We start from the raw sequence: 15,529 nt of genomic DNA, 5'->3' as shown, positions 1-15,529 counted from the left end.
GGTTGAGAGGCACTCTAGTCCTTAAGGTTATCCCTTGCTTTCTCTTATGGATGTCTGAATTGACCCTGTGGTTTTGCGCCAGGTACGTGGGTGCTGATGCAAATATTTCCAGAGAGTTCTCTGTAGCCTCTCGATTGAGCTCAGTATCGCGACCTCGTTGCGGACACAGACTTTTTGGTATTCCATTTGGGGCAGGGAATCACCAGCGGGTTCTCCCATCCGAGCCAAACTTGAATCTCTCAATTTAGTAAAGCACCGACTCCAATTCAACCTCTCAGCCAGTAGAGGGGAGTCGCTACCTATCTAAATTCTTAACAGAACTCTGACCGATTGAAACACTGCTCCTGATCTCGTGGGTCTCCTCGTCATCTCTCAAAGGTAATTAAATAACTATTACAAGTATTTAATATAGAGATAAGTGTTATCATTGTACCAGGCATTTTATAAGAACATTAAGAGAGTCGGGACTATATATATTTTTTTACTTCTGGTTAGACTATATTGGTCTCTGGCTGCCTCTTGAGTCATTTTATTTCAACACATATGAATGGAAAAATACACGTTTTAAAATGTAAACATTTGGTAGAAAGAAAACAAGTCTCTCGGTCGACCAGGAATAAATAAAAAAATGTTGGGACAGCCCTAATAGCTTTATTCCCTGTATTGTACAGCCTACTGTTATGAAGTCATATGTATAACACACCAACTGACTGGTTCTTGTGATGTTGTTCACACAGGATACCGTGTTGAGACAATCTCTACATCTGGAGAGCAACAGCAGGAAGATCACCGAGCTAAGAGGTCTCACCACTGCCCACATTGTGAGGAGATTTTCCCAATTCTATCAAAACTAGAAATACACCTAAAAATACACACAGGAGAGAATCTGTATTCCTGCACTGACTGTACGAAGAGTTTCACAACATCACAGGCTCTGACAGTTCATCTGCGAGTCCACACTGGAGAAAAACCTTACTCCTGCTCTGACTGTGGGGAGAGTTTCTCTCAACAGAGCAGCTTAAAAACACACCAACGTATACACACAGGAGAGAAGCCTTACTCATGCTCTGACTGTGGGAAGAGTTTCTCCGTATCCAGCAACTTAAAAACACACCTAAAAATACACGCTGGGGAGAAGCCTTACTTTTGCTCTGACTGTGGGGCGAGTTTTTCTCAACAGAGCCACTTACAAACCCACCAACATATACATACAGGAAAGAAGCATTACTTATGCTCTGACTGCGGAAAATGCTTCATAACATCAGCTGAGTTAAGAGTTCATCAGAGAACACACACAGGAGAGAAACCTTACTGCTGCTCTGACTGTGGGAAGAGTTTCTCTCAACAGAGCAACTTAAAATGTCACCAGCGAATACACACAGGAGAGAAGCCTTACTCCTGCTCTGATTGTGGGAAGAGATTCACCCATTTGGATATATTAAAATGTCACCAGCGAATACACACAGGAGAGAAGCCTTACTCCTGCTCTGTCTGTGGGAAGAGTTTCTCCCAACAGGGCAACTTAAAAACACACCAACGTATACATAAAGGAGAGAAGCCTTACTCCTGTTCTGACTGTGAAAAATGCTTCACAACATCAACTGAGCTAAAAGTTCATCGGAGAACACACACAGGAGAGAAGCCTTACTGCTGTTCTGACTGTGGGAAGAGTTTCTCCCGATTGGCTACCTTAAAAACACATCAATGTATACATAAAGGAGAGAAGCCTCATCACTTCTCTCAGACCAACTAAGATTAAAGTCACTCCATCGATTAATCCTCATCTCGTAAAAGAAGTGGTAACAGTGAATTGGATCAAGAAGAAAGCATAGAATACTATTGTAATCCTATTGTTTCTTTTTTTTACTACAGAATGTGCCATTTTCACAGATGTTGATGTTGGGGTGGTGCTGGGGATGGGGATGATAAATATGAAGTTGGAACATTTTAAAATGTCCCTTTTTAAGGCAAAAACAATAGGATAGTAGTTGGTCGGGTGGATGGATGGATCAGCAAAAACATAAGTCTAGCAACCCAACGGTTGCGTGTTCAAATCTCATCACGGACAATTGTAGCTAATAAGCAACTTTGCAACTACACTACATGACGAAAAGTATACCGTTCAAAAGGTTGGGGTCACTTAGAAATGTCCTTGTTTTTGAAAGATAAGCAATTTTTTTGTCCGTTTTATATAACATCAAATTGATCAGTGTAGACATTGTTAATGTTGTAAATTACTGTTGTCGTTGGAAACGGCAGATTTTTTTTATGGATAATCTACATAGGCGTACAGAGGCCCATCATCAGCAGCCATCACTCCTGTGTTCCAATGGCACGTTGTGTTAGCGATTTCAAGTTGATAATTTTAAAAGGTTAAATGATCAATAGAAAACCCTTTTGCAATTATGTTAGCACAGCTAAAAACAGTTGTGCTGGTTAAGTTGGACTAGATGAGTATCTGGAGCATCAGCATTTGTGAGTTTGATTAAAGGTTCAAAATGGCCAGAAACAAATAACTTTCTTCTGAAACTCGTCAATCTATTCTTGTTCTGAGAAATGAAGGCTAATTTCCGTGCGAAAAATTGCCAAGAAACTGAAAATCTCATACAACGCTGTGTACTACCTTCACAGAACAGCACAAACTGGACCTAACCAGAATAGAAAGAGGCGTGGGAGGCCCCGGTGCACAACTGAGCAAGACGACAAGTACATTAGAGTGTCTAGTTTGAGAAACGGATGCCTCACAAGTCCTCAACTGGAAGCTTCATTAAATAATACCCGCAAAACACCAGTCTCAACGTCAACAGTGAAGAGGCAACTCCGGGATGCTGGCCTTCTAGGCAGAGTTGCAAAGAAAAAGACATATCTCAGACTGGCCAATAAAAAGAAAAGATTAAGATGGGCAAAAGAACACAGACACTTGACAGAGGAACTCTGCCTAGATGGCCAGCATCCCGGAGTCGCCTCTTCACTGTTGATGTTGAGACTGCACTGTATTTCTGATCAATTCAATGTTATTTAATGGACAAAAAACAACAACTTTTGAACGGTAGTGTATGTGGGCACCTGCTCGTCGAACATCTCATTCCAAAATCATGGGCCTTAATATGGACTTGGTCCCCCTTTTGCTGCAATAACAGCCTCCACTCTTCTGGGAAGGCTTTCCACTAGATTTTTGAACATTGCTCTGGGGACTTTTTCCATTCAACCACGAGCATTAGTGAGGTCAGGCACTGATGTTGGGCGATTAGGTCTGGCTCCCAGTCAACGTTTCAATTCATCCCAAAGGTGTTCGATGGGGTTAAGGTCAGGGCTCTGTGCAGGCCAGTCAAGTTCTTCCACACTGATCTCGACAAACCATTTGTGTATGGACGTCTATTTGTGCTCTGGGGCATTGTCACGCTGAAACAGGAAAGGGCCTTCCCCAAACTGTTGCCACAAAGTTGGCAGCACAGAACCATCTATAATGTCATTGTATGCTGTAGCGGTAAGATTTCCCTTCACTGGAACAAAGGGAACTAGTCCGAACCATGAAAAACAGCCCCAGACCATTAGTTGTCCTCCACCAAACTTTACAGTTGGCACTATGCATTGGGGCAGGTAGCGTTCTCCCTGCATCCACCAAACCCAGATTAGTCCGTCGGACTGCTAGATGATGAAGCGTGATTCATCACTCCAGAGAACATGTTTCCACTGCGTCACTCCAATGGCGTTTAGTTTTACCCCACTCCAGCCGACGCTTGGCATTACGCATGGTGATCTTAGGCATGTGTGCTGCTGCTCGGCCATGGAAACCCATTTTATGAAGCTCCCAATGAACAGTTCTTGTTGACGTTGCTTCCAGAAGCAGTTTGGAACTTGATTGTGAGTGATGCAACCGAGGACAGACCATTTTTACATGCTTCAGCACTCAGCGGTCCTCAAGCAGGGCAGACATTTGATGAACTGGCGGTGCCACATTGAAAGTCACTAAGCTCTTCAGTAAGGCTATTCTACTGCCAATGTTTGTTTATGGAGAATGCATGGCTGTGTGCTCGATTTTATACTCCTGTCAGCAATGGGTGTGGCTGAAATAGCCAAATCCACAATTTGAAGGGGTGTCCTCATACTTTTGTGTATATAGTGTGCTTACCATGCTAATGTTAGCAACAACAAATTGGAATTCGTAAAATATCATACGTATAGAAAATTGTAACATATTGTACAAAATGTAATTCGTAACATACTATACATCCTACAAATCGTATTACAGTTATAGGCCAATGTAATGTAACATAACATACTAAATTGTGTGGTATGTTTTTTTAATTTTTATTATATATGTTTTTTTTTACATATAGTACGTTTTGCTCTGACACCAAGTTGTCCCTCTGCAGTTCTCTGTGGGAATGAGTTGGTAGATACAGTTGAAGTCGGAAGTTTACATACACTTAGGTTGGAGTCATTAAAACTCATTTTCAACCACTCCACAAATTTCTTGTTAACAAACTATAGTTTTGGCAAGTCGGTTAGGACATCTTCTTTGTGCATGACACAAGTCGTTTTTCCAACAATTGTTTACAGACAGATTATTTCACTTATAATTCACTGCATCAAAATTCCAGTGGGTCAGAAGTTTACATACACTAAGTTGACTGTGCCTTTAAACAGCTTGGAAAATTCCAGAAAATGATGTCATGGCTTTAGAAGCTTCTGATAGGCTAATTGACATCCTTTGAGTCAATTGTAGGGGTACCTGTGGATGTATTTCAAGGTCTACCTTCAAACTCAGTGCCTCTTTGCTTGACATCATGGGAAAATTAATAGATATCAGCCAAGACCTCAGAAAATAAATTGTAGTCCTCCACAAGTCTGGTTTATCCTTGGGAGCAATTTCCAAACGCCTGAAGGTACCACGTTCATCTGTACAAACAACAGTATGCAAGTACAAACACCATGGGACCACACAGCCGTCAAACCGCTCAGGAAGGAGGCGCGTTCTGTCTCCTAGAGATGAATGTACTTTGGTGCGAAAAGTGCAAATCAATCCCAGAACAACAGCAAAGGACCTTGTGAAGATGCTGGAGGAGATAAGTATAAACGTATCTATATCCACAGTAAAAAACTCCTATATCGACATAATCTGAAAGGCCGCTCAGCAAGGAAAAAGCCACTGCTCCAAAACAACCATAAAAAAGCCAGACTACGGTTTGCAAATGCACTTGGGGACAAAGATTGTACTTTTTGGAGAAACGTCCACTGGTCTGATGAAACAAAAGTAGAACTGTTTGTCCATAATGACCATTGTTATGTTTGGAGGAAAAAGAGGGAGGCTTACAAGCCGAAGAACACCATCCCAACCGTTTGCTGCAGGAGGGACTGGTGCACTTCACAAAATAGATGGCATCATGAGGATGGAAAATTATGTTGATATATTGAAACAACATCTCAAGACATCAGTCAGGAAGTTAAATGGGTCTTCCAATGGACAATGACCCCAACCATACTTCCAAAATTGTGGCAAAATGGTTTAAGGACAACAAAATCAAGGTATTGGAGTGGACATCACAAATCCCTGACCTCAATCCTATAGAAAATGTGTGGGCAGAACTGAAAAAGCGTGTGCGAGCAAGGAGGCCTTACAAACCTGACTCCGTTACACTAGCTCTGTCAGGAGGAATGGGCCAAAATTCACCCAACTTATTGTGGGAAGCTTGTGGAAGACTCCCCGAAACATTTGACCCAAGTTAAACAATTTAAAGTCAATGCTACCAAATACTAATTGAGTGTATGTAAACTTCTGACCCACTGGGAATGCGATGAAAGAAATAAAAGCTGAAATAAATAATTCTCTCAACTATTATTCTGACATTTCACATTCTTAAAACAAAGTGGTGATCCTAACTGACCTAAGACAGGGAATTTTGACTTGGATTAAATGTCAGTAATTGTGAAAAACTGAGTTTAAATGTATTTGGCTAAGGTGTATGTAAACTTCTGACTTCAACTGTACATGTATCAGATAGAGATGGTGTGATGATCAGTTCTCTGTGGAAATGAGCTAGTAGACACATGTATCAGATAGAGATGGTGTGATGATCAGTTTTCACCATTACTTTGGGTGGATTATTTTTTACTACATAATGACTTTTGTTTAATGATACACAGGCTATGAAATGACTACATGTGTTTATTAAATTGTCTTTTAAAACTAGATTCATTATTTTAGTCATTGATTCATGTATTTGGATAACTGTAATGAAATGAATTGATATACTAATGAAAAATAAACATGCTACATGAATTTGTGCCGTCAACCTTTGTTTTCTGGGTTATCTATACATAAAATACAATGTTTTTGTTTAATTCATGGAATTCAAAATAATTTACATGTCTATTATCTACTCAAAACATGTCACTACACCTTTACACATCACCATGGGGACAAGCCAATTTGCTAGCCACCAGTAATTGCTACAATGCACACAAATAGATGTTTTGCAGTATAAAGGACATATGTTTCTTATTAAATAACAGTTAAATAAAATGGGGAAAAGTATTGTCATTTTGAGGTGTTTTATATGGTGCCAAAGTCCAGGGACAGCATTACCACCACAATCCAATTAATGACCCAGTTACTATTGGGGAATGGAACCAGAGAGGAAGCTTGTGTTACCTTTCTCTTACTTATCGTAAGAGTAGGGGTGTTAACCCCGGAGTCCTGGCTAATTTCTCATTCTGACCATCATGGCTCTCTAATCATCCCCAGCTTCCAGGCTCATTCATCCCCCCCTCCTCTCCCCTGTAACTATTCCCCAGGTTGTTGCTGTAAATGAGAACGTGTTCTGTCAACTTCCCTGGTCAAATAAAAAATGTAATTACTTAAACATTAATGTGCACTGTTCAAAATATATCTACAGTCAACGCTGTTGCTAGCACGAGCCTCCAAAATAAAGCACCCGATCTGAGTTAACTTGGTTGAGTTTACGAAAACAAATATAATACAAGTGTCATTCCAGATGAGGAATAAGAAACGTTCAAAGCACATGTAATGTTTGTATTTAGGCAATGTAATGTCTAGTTCTTACACAGGATTTAGCTAGTTAAAATGAAGTGTATCTTTAGGAGTAATTCATGTGTACCTGTACATTACCCACCCTGACAACCTGGCCCTCAATTTAAAGCTTGTGGAAGTGACATAACAAATACACTAGTATAACACAGAGTATATTTAATATCTGCACAAGTACAATGTAATTACTAGGTGTTACACAGGATTTGGCCGGTGTTAATGACGTCTATCTTGAGGGGTACTTACTTGTAATTACAGTGAACCAATAGCCAGTGGTGGAAAAAGTACCCAGCTGTCATACTTGAGTAAAAGTAAAGATACCTTAATAGAAAGTCACACAGTAAAATGCTCCTTGAGTAAAAGTCTAAAAGTATTTGGTTTTAAATATACTTAAGTTGCAAAAGGCAAAGCATTAATAATTTCAGATTCCTTTATATTAAGTAAACCAGATGGCACAATTTGAAAAATATATTATGGATGTCCAATGGGCACACTCCAACATTCAGACATAATTTACAAACAAAGCATTTATGTTCAGTAAATCCACCAGCTCAGAGGAGGTAGGGATGACCAGGGTTGTTCTCTTGGTAACTGTGTGAATTGGACCATTTTCCTGTCCTGCTAAGCATTCCAACTGTAATGAGTACTTTTGGGTGTCATGGAAAATGTATTGAGTAAAAAGTACATGATTGTCTTTAGAACAGGAGTCGAGGAGGTCCGTGTGCAAAATGTGGACATGATAGAATACCGCGGGGGAAAAAAAAACGTGTTATAGACAAGATAAAAACGTCAAGACAGAAGAGAGAAAGGTACGTTTTCCATGCAATTTGTTTCGTTTCCTTTTGGGAATACATGAATAGTGCTGGACGATTTAGCATAGGACGTTAGATAACTAGCTAGCTAGCATTTGGCAGCTACCTAGCCAACGGAAGGCTAGCTAGCCAACTGAAGAGGCATAACTGTAGCAAACGTTAGCTGGCGTTAATGTTAGGTCTACCAACTAGGCTAGCTAGCTAACGGAAGAGCCATAACTGTAGCAAGCTAACGTGTTAGGCCTACCAACTAGGCTAGCTAGCCAGCTAACAGGTTACCATAGAACATTGTACCGAATATATTTACCATGTAGTATGTTGAGTTTTGTGTGGATTAGCTAGCACGATAGTTTTCTGACCTTGACTAGCCACTGTAGCTAAATTACCTCAAATAAACTGGCAAATAGCTATGTTATGGTCGCTACTCGCTAGCTAGCCTTTGTTAGCCGGGCTCACCTTTGCTAGCCACAATAACGATTATCCACAACAGTATAATTTACTTTTTGCCTTCCTAATAAACGTCCCCATTGTAAACAACAAGGTGTGGTCTATCTTGTTTTAGTTATACAAATCTTTCGTGTTAGCATGCACTTTTATAGCTAGCTGGATAACACAATAACTGGTTAGCAAGGCCTAGATAGCTATAGGCCTAAACTATGGAAAGCATGATGATGATAACTACTATAGGGTAACATAGTGTCCAAATTGTCATACATTCTTCTCTACCACAGATTTCCACAAGGTCTCAGTTTCCAGGATGGGAAATGCTTACTAGAAAGAAACATACGACAAAATTTCCATTTTTATTTGTAATGTTAAAAAGGGGAGAAAAAGACAATCCTGTTTTTCTAAATTAGCTACAGTGCATTTGGAAAGTATTCAGAACCCTTGATTTTTTTCCACATTTTGTTACGTTACAGCCTTATTCTAAAATTGATTACATAAAAGTTTTCCTTCTGCAATCTACGCACAATATCCTATAATGCCAAAGTGAAAACAGGTTGTTAAATTAAAATAAAACAATTCTACAAAAATACCTTATTTACATAAGTATTCAGACTCTTTGCTACAAGACTCGAAATTGAGCTCAGGTGCATCCTGTTTCCATTGATCATCCTCGAGATGTTTCTACAACTTGATTGGAGTCCACATTCTCCGAGAGCAACTTCTCCCAACCATCCAGGAACAGTTTGGTGACGAACAATGCCTTTTCCAGAATGATGGAGCACCTTGGCATAAGTGATAACTAAGTGGCTCCGGGAACAGAACATATATATTTTGGGTCCATGGCCAGGAAACTCCCCAGACCTTAATCCCATTGAGAACTTGTGGTCAATCCTCAAGAGGAGGGTGGACAAACAAAAACCCACAAATTCTGACAAACTTCCAGCATTAATTATGCAATAATGGCTGTCATCAGTCAGGATGTGGCCCAGAAGTTAATTGGCAGCATGCCAGGGCAGATTACAGAGGTCTTGAAAAAGAAGGATCAACAAATATTGACTCTTTGCATCAACTTCATGTAATTGTCAATAAAAGCCTTTGACACTTATGAAATGCTTGTAATTTTACTTCAGTATTCCATAGTAACATCTGACAACAATATCTAAAGACACTGAAGCTGCAAACTTTGGAAATTAATATTTGTGTCATTCTCAAAACTTTTGGCCATGACTGTAGATTGATGGGGTGGGGGGGGGGGCTCATTCCTTCACTTAATTCTCCAGAAATCGTAGCTCACTATTGTAATCCTATTGTTTCTCACTGTGAGAAAAGGGAGCGTTATAGAATGTTAGCCTCTTTACTTTACTGATCAGTATTCACCTTGTCAGTTTTGGTGTGTTTTGTTAGTTTCAACTGTAAAGATGTTGAGATGACCTTGGATTTGTCTTTAGGATTGAATATCCTCTGTGAGGCTGGTTGACTGGGTGGTGCTGCTTCCCTCTGAAGTTTTCTGTGAGAATGAGCTGGTAGACACAACATTTATCAGATAGAGATGGTGTGATGATCAGTTTTCTGTGGGAATGAGTATGTAGACACAACATTTATCAGATAGAGATGGTGTGATGATCAGTTTTCACCAGTCATTTGGGTGGATACCTTTTGTTTCTTAAATTGTATTTTAAAACTAGATGAGTTATTTTAGTCATTAATGATGAATATGTTTGGATAACTTACATGAATTTGTACTGGTCAAACTCTTCCCTTTTGTATAATGAATTACCAAAAAACAATGTTTCAAGTGACATTTGCTGTTTTTCTGAAGCTGAACAAGACAGGAAGTTGAAATGAGCATCACAAAGCTAAATCTGACCTATTCTCTAACATGTTTTGTCAGCATAAACAGCTGTGAGACCTGCTAGAGTAATGCAACTTTATTGATCTACTGAATCATTGTAGTTATGGGGGGTTATCTTTACAGTAAATGTAATGCTTTTGTTTAATTCATGACATTCAAAATAATATATATCTGTATTTATCTACACAATACATGTCATGACACCTCCACACACTGGGACAAGACAATTTACTAGTCACCAATATTCTCAAAATCAAATCAGTGATGACTGTTCAACAGTCTTATGGCCTGGAGATAGAAGCAGTTTCATTCTCTTGGTACCAGCTTTGATGCACCTGTACCGTCTCTGCTTGCTACATGGTAGCAGGGGGAACAGGCCGTGGCTCGGGTGGATGAGATTCTTGATCTTCCACATAAAATGTTATTGATCACATACACATGGTTAACAGATGTTATTCCGAGTGTAACAAAATGTTTGTGCTTCTAGTTCCGACTGTGCAGCAATATCTAGCAAGTAATATCTAGCAATTCCACAACAAATGCCTAATACACACAAATCTAAGTAAAGGAATGGAATAAGAATATAAATTAATAGATGGATAAGCAATGTCAGAGCAGCATAGGCTAAGATGCAATAGATGTTATAGAATACAGTATATACATATGAGATGAGTAATGCAAGATATGTAAACATTATTCAACTGGCATTATCTCTGTGGCCTTCCACAGAGACCATGTAATGTTTAAAAAAAAACTTAGACATTAAAACAGACACACCTTTAGTTTTCTTGAACCAAGGTTTATTTGTCTTGCTAATCAAGTTCGCTTTATATTTTACATGCTTTATCAGTAGTTAGTCCATCAGTCCAATACATGTCGCTGTTGCACTACGGTAGTGGGAAACAGGAAGTTCCGGGTTGCCTGCCACCATTCTTCGGAGTAAAGAAAACGACAGAACGTTGTTGTGCGTTTCGCTTTATTACTACAGGTATGTAATAGCACGTTTAAACTGTCTAATAGCGAAAGAGCGTCATAACGTATTAGATAACACAACGTATAAGATATTATCACGTTTGGGAAAGGTTTTGTGTAATTTCTCGTGTCAAACCGAGTGAGTGATGAACGTGATAAAAAAAATATTTTACAAGCACACGGAGCGGTGTCCAACACACACACGTTCATTTGTGAGGCTTTCCAGGTTCATACATAACTCAGTCGTGTTCTCCTGGGGATGTTCAGTACAAAAACGTTGTGGAAAGTTGCAGATAGAAATGCCCTGAATAGAACTGAGATGATCCCTTAGAATCAGAGGCATGTTTATTCTACATAATACATTTATATCGGAATGTGGCCAACGTCTCCGTCCCCCTCCTGGAAGCAGCCCTGGTACCCGCTTGTCCCTAGCTATGTGAAGCTAGCCAGAATAGCGATTAGCCACAATTGCGTTTCTCCCTCAACATAAAAGTCCCTCATTGAAATTGATGCAAACTGATACAAAATAGTGGAATCATTTCAAATTTGGACTAGGCAACACTAAACATGGTTAGAATGTTGTTACTTAATTTAAAATGGATTAGAATGGCTCCGGAGTAGATGGCTGCTGTTTTATGGTTTCCTAACCAATTGTGCTATTGTGTGTTTTTTTGGCATTGTGGGTAATCTGCTTCTACCCTCAGTCCTATTAGCCAACGTACAATCATTGGATGACAAAATAGACGAGCTACGATCACAAATAAACTGTAATGTCTTATGTTTCACCGAGTCGTGGCTGAACGATGACATAGATAGCATACAGCTGGCAGGGTTTGCGCTGCATCGGCAAGATGGAACATCTGCCTTTTGTAAGACAAGGGGTGGTGTCTGTGTATATTTGTAAACAACAGCTGGTGCATGAAATCTAATATTAAAGAATTCTAAAGGTTTTGCTTGCATGAGGTACAGTATCTCATGATAAGCCTTAGACCACACTATTTACCAAGAGAGTTTTCATCTATATTTTTCATTGCTGTCTATTTATCACCAATGAGCTCTATAAGGCCATAAGCAAACAAGAAAATGCTCATCCACTCCTAGTGGCCGGAAACTTTAATGCAGGAAAGCTAAAATCTGTTTTGCCCCATTTCTACCAGCATGTCACGGATGCAAATAAAACTAATCTAGATCACCTTTACTCCACACACAGAGACGTGTACAAAGCTCTCCCTCGCCCTCTATTTGGCAAATCTGACCATAATTCTATCCTCATGATTCCTGCTTACAAGGATGTGGCAGAGCTCGCACACTATTACAGACTACAAAAGGAAGCACAGCCGTGAGCTGCCCAGTGACACGAGCCTACCAGACGAGCTAAATTACTTCTATGCTCACTTCGAGGCAAGCAACACTGAAGCATGCATGAGAGCATCAGCCGTTCCAGACGACTGTGATCACGCTCTCCATAGCCGATGTGAGTAAGGCCTTTTAACAGGTCAACATTCACAAGGCCAGGCAGATACTCCGAGCATGCATTGACCAACAGGAAAGTGTCTTCACTGACTTTTTCAACCTGTCCCTGACTGAGTCTGTAATACCTACATGTTTCAAGCAGACCACCATAGTCCCTGTGCCCAAGAACACTAAGGTAACCTGCCTAAATGACTACCAACCCGTAGGACTCACGCCTGTAGCCATGAAGTGCTTTGAAAGGCCAGTCATGGTTTGCATCAACACCATTATACCAGAAACCCTAGACCCACAACAATTTGCATACTGCCCTAACAGATCCACAGATGATGCAATCTCTATTGCACTCCACACTGCCCTTTCCCACCTGGACATAAGGAACGCTTTTATATGACTTTTCAACTTTCATTCATAACCTAAAATGAATCTAACTTGAACGTTTGGAAAAATAAGTATTTTAGATGTTTTTTTGCTTACTAGGACTATTGTAGTATCCGAATGACACTAATTGGTTCAGGACTCCAGCACTGCAGGTGGTGGTAACTCTGTGGTGTCAACGGACTTCCGTTCAGGCAGTGCGGGTGCATGAGTGAGAGACAATTTCAAGGTTGCATTACTGTTTTGAAGCAGAACGTAATGATTATCAGTTTTCTACATGTGTAAAAATATTCAGACACATTCAGTTGTTTCCATCTTTATCTATAAATGTTTCTATCGTATGAACGGGAAATACAATTGGAGTTAAATAATACAGAGAAGACAAGGTTATTCAGGAAAATAGTACATAGTGCTGCCTGAAACATACTGCAACCTTGTACTAAATGGTTTTTGAGTCATTTATGCATTTATGTGAATTTAGTAAATCTACTATAGGTTATGAGCGCTGTAATTTAAAGTGTGCAATGTGAAATGAATAAATGGTTTTGTTTTCAATGTTTAGCTACCTGATCTAATATCATTTTTAGAGAATAAAGAAAACACCAGAACTCTCAAGACAATAACTTTTTGGGGGGGCCATTTTCTCTTCATTACTACAGGCCAACTCCGATTATGTCTGAGGCCGGTAACATCAACAGTGAGGACAAACCCAATCTACAGTCACTGGGTCCTAATGGTGACAGTGGAGCCCAGTTTGTACTGCAGGATCCAGAGATGGCATCAGTGAAGCTGGAAGACTGCAGTCAAACACTGGAGCTGAATGTCAACATTAAAGATGAAGAAGAGGAGGAGAAGATTAGGAAATCTGTTTATGATGGTAAGAGCAGGTTCTATCTATAAATTATCTTCATAAGTTAGACCTCCATAAGTTATTGATAGGTTTAATTCTGTAAATCTGACATCAGAGATCCTTGAACAAGTTCTATGAAATGAGCCTGTAGTTTCTAACCCTTGTGATAGTGAGTGGATGATGATATGAAATGAGTCTGTGTAGTTACTAACCCTTGTGATAGTGAGTGGAGGATGATATGAAATTAGTCTGTGTAGTTACTAACCCTTGTAATAGTAAGTGGAGGATGATATGAAATGAGTCTGTTGTTACTAACCCTTGTGATAGTGAGTGGAGGATTATATGAAATGAGTCTGTAGTTACTAACCCTTGTGATAGTGAGTGGAGGATGATATGAAATGAGTCTGTTGTTACTAACCCTTGTGATAGTGAGTGGAGGATTATATGAAATGAGTCTGTGTAGTTACTAACCCTTGTGATAGTAATTTGGGGATGATATGAAATTAGTCTGTGTAGTTACTAACCCTTGTGATAGTGAGTGGAGGATGATATGAAATGAGTCTGTGTAGTTACTAACCCTTGTGATAGTGAGTGGAGGATGATGTGACTCATAATATTCACTTTTTTTGGTTACTACATGATTCCATATTTGTTATTTTATAGTTTTGATGTTTTATTCTACAATGTAGAAAATAGTAAAAATAAAGAAAAACCCTTGAATAAGTAGGTGTGTCCAAACATTTGACTGGTACTGTGTATATAAAACTTGTATGACACACGAGACATTTGTCTGAGTGAATCTGATAATATTTCTGTTTGTCTTAACTCACCGTCACTGTGGAGTTTCTCGTATAAAAAATGTTAATCTCAAACAGCAAGTAAACAAAGTCTGTTTCTACAAAAAATCCAGTTCTCTCCCTTTTGATAACAACTCAATATGAAAGGGGAAAAAATGTCATGCTTTGATTCGGTGGAAACATCTTACTTCTTATCCCTTGTGCAAATAGCCTACAGCTGTGTCTGTCTGTCTGTCTGGAGCTTGCTGGCAACTCTAAGGGCCCAAAATATTTTATACAATGTTGCAAGTTTTCTAGCACAGGCCACACCAAATTAATAGTTGATACAATGTTTAAAATGTCTTCCAGACAGACCATGTGCAGCCAATTTGATTGATAGGATAACTATTTTCAGCAGGATATTTTCTACCTGCACGCTGCAATGTTTTTATTTGTTGGCTTTATGAAAGCTAGTTTTACATATTGACAATAGAAGTTACTTTTAGATTTGTATCATTTTGATAGAATTTTGATTAACCACGTGACATTGATTTGAGATATGAAAACTTTATTATGAATGAAACCGTTCCATGAAAATGTACACATGAAAATCACAACTGGCAAATCAGTAGAAATGGTACTATACCTTCGCACTCCAAATGGAAAAGGTTGCCGACCGGCAACGTCAGGAGCATAACAGAAGGCCAGCGGGAGAAGGAGAGTCGGGAACAGATTTTTTTTTACTTCTGGTTAGGCAATATTTATTTCTAGCTCTCTCTTGAGTATTTTATGTGTCTTCATTTTTAAATCGGACAAGCTCAGTAGCCTCCATATAGCTGATTTTATTTCAACACATATATATGGAAAAATAAACGTTTTAAAATTTTAAAAAATTGACTGACTGGTTCTTCTGATGTTGTT

General features: G+C 39.3%; 1 protein-coding gene and 1 pseudogene across 4 annotated transcripts in view; both read left to right on the top strand.

The window, feature by feature from the left end:
• The window catches only part of LOC110517686, a 37,160-nt pseudogene extending 35,309 nt beyond the window's left edge, over positions 1-1,851 (top strand).
• LOC110519534 (zinc finger protein 501-like) overlaps positions 1-15,529 on the top strand; it is a 36,862-nt gene that overhangs the window by 17,119 nt on the left and 4,214 nt on the right. The window contains exons 1-2 of one of the 4 annotated variants that reach the window (XM_036981902.1): positions 7,621-7,860; positions 13,642-13,859. The exons of 2 other annotated variants lie outside the window; for them this stretch is intronic. In XM_036981902.1, coding sequence (XP_036837797.1) covers positions 13,655-13,859 — 205 coding nt within the window. In that variant the 5' untranslated portion in view covers positions 7,621-7,860; positions 13,642-13,654. Of the gene's footprint in view, positions 1-7,620; positions 7,861-11,026; positions 11,151-13,641; positions 13,860-15,529 lie in introns of those variants that run through there. One more of the 4 variants, XM_036981901.1, reaches the window with a different exon arrangement.

The sequence above is a fragment of the Oncorhynchus mykiss genome, chromosome 7 (genome assembly GCF_013265735.2).
Source record: "Oncorhynchus mykiss isolate Arlee chromosome 7, USDA_OmykA_1.1, whole genome shotgun sequence".
NCBI lineage: Eukaryota > Metazoa > Chordata > Actinopteri > Salmoniformes > Salmonidae > Oncorhynchus > Oncorhynchus mykiss.
This window is presented reverse-complemented; position numbering and strand designations above follow the sequence as displayed.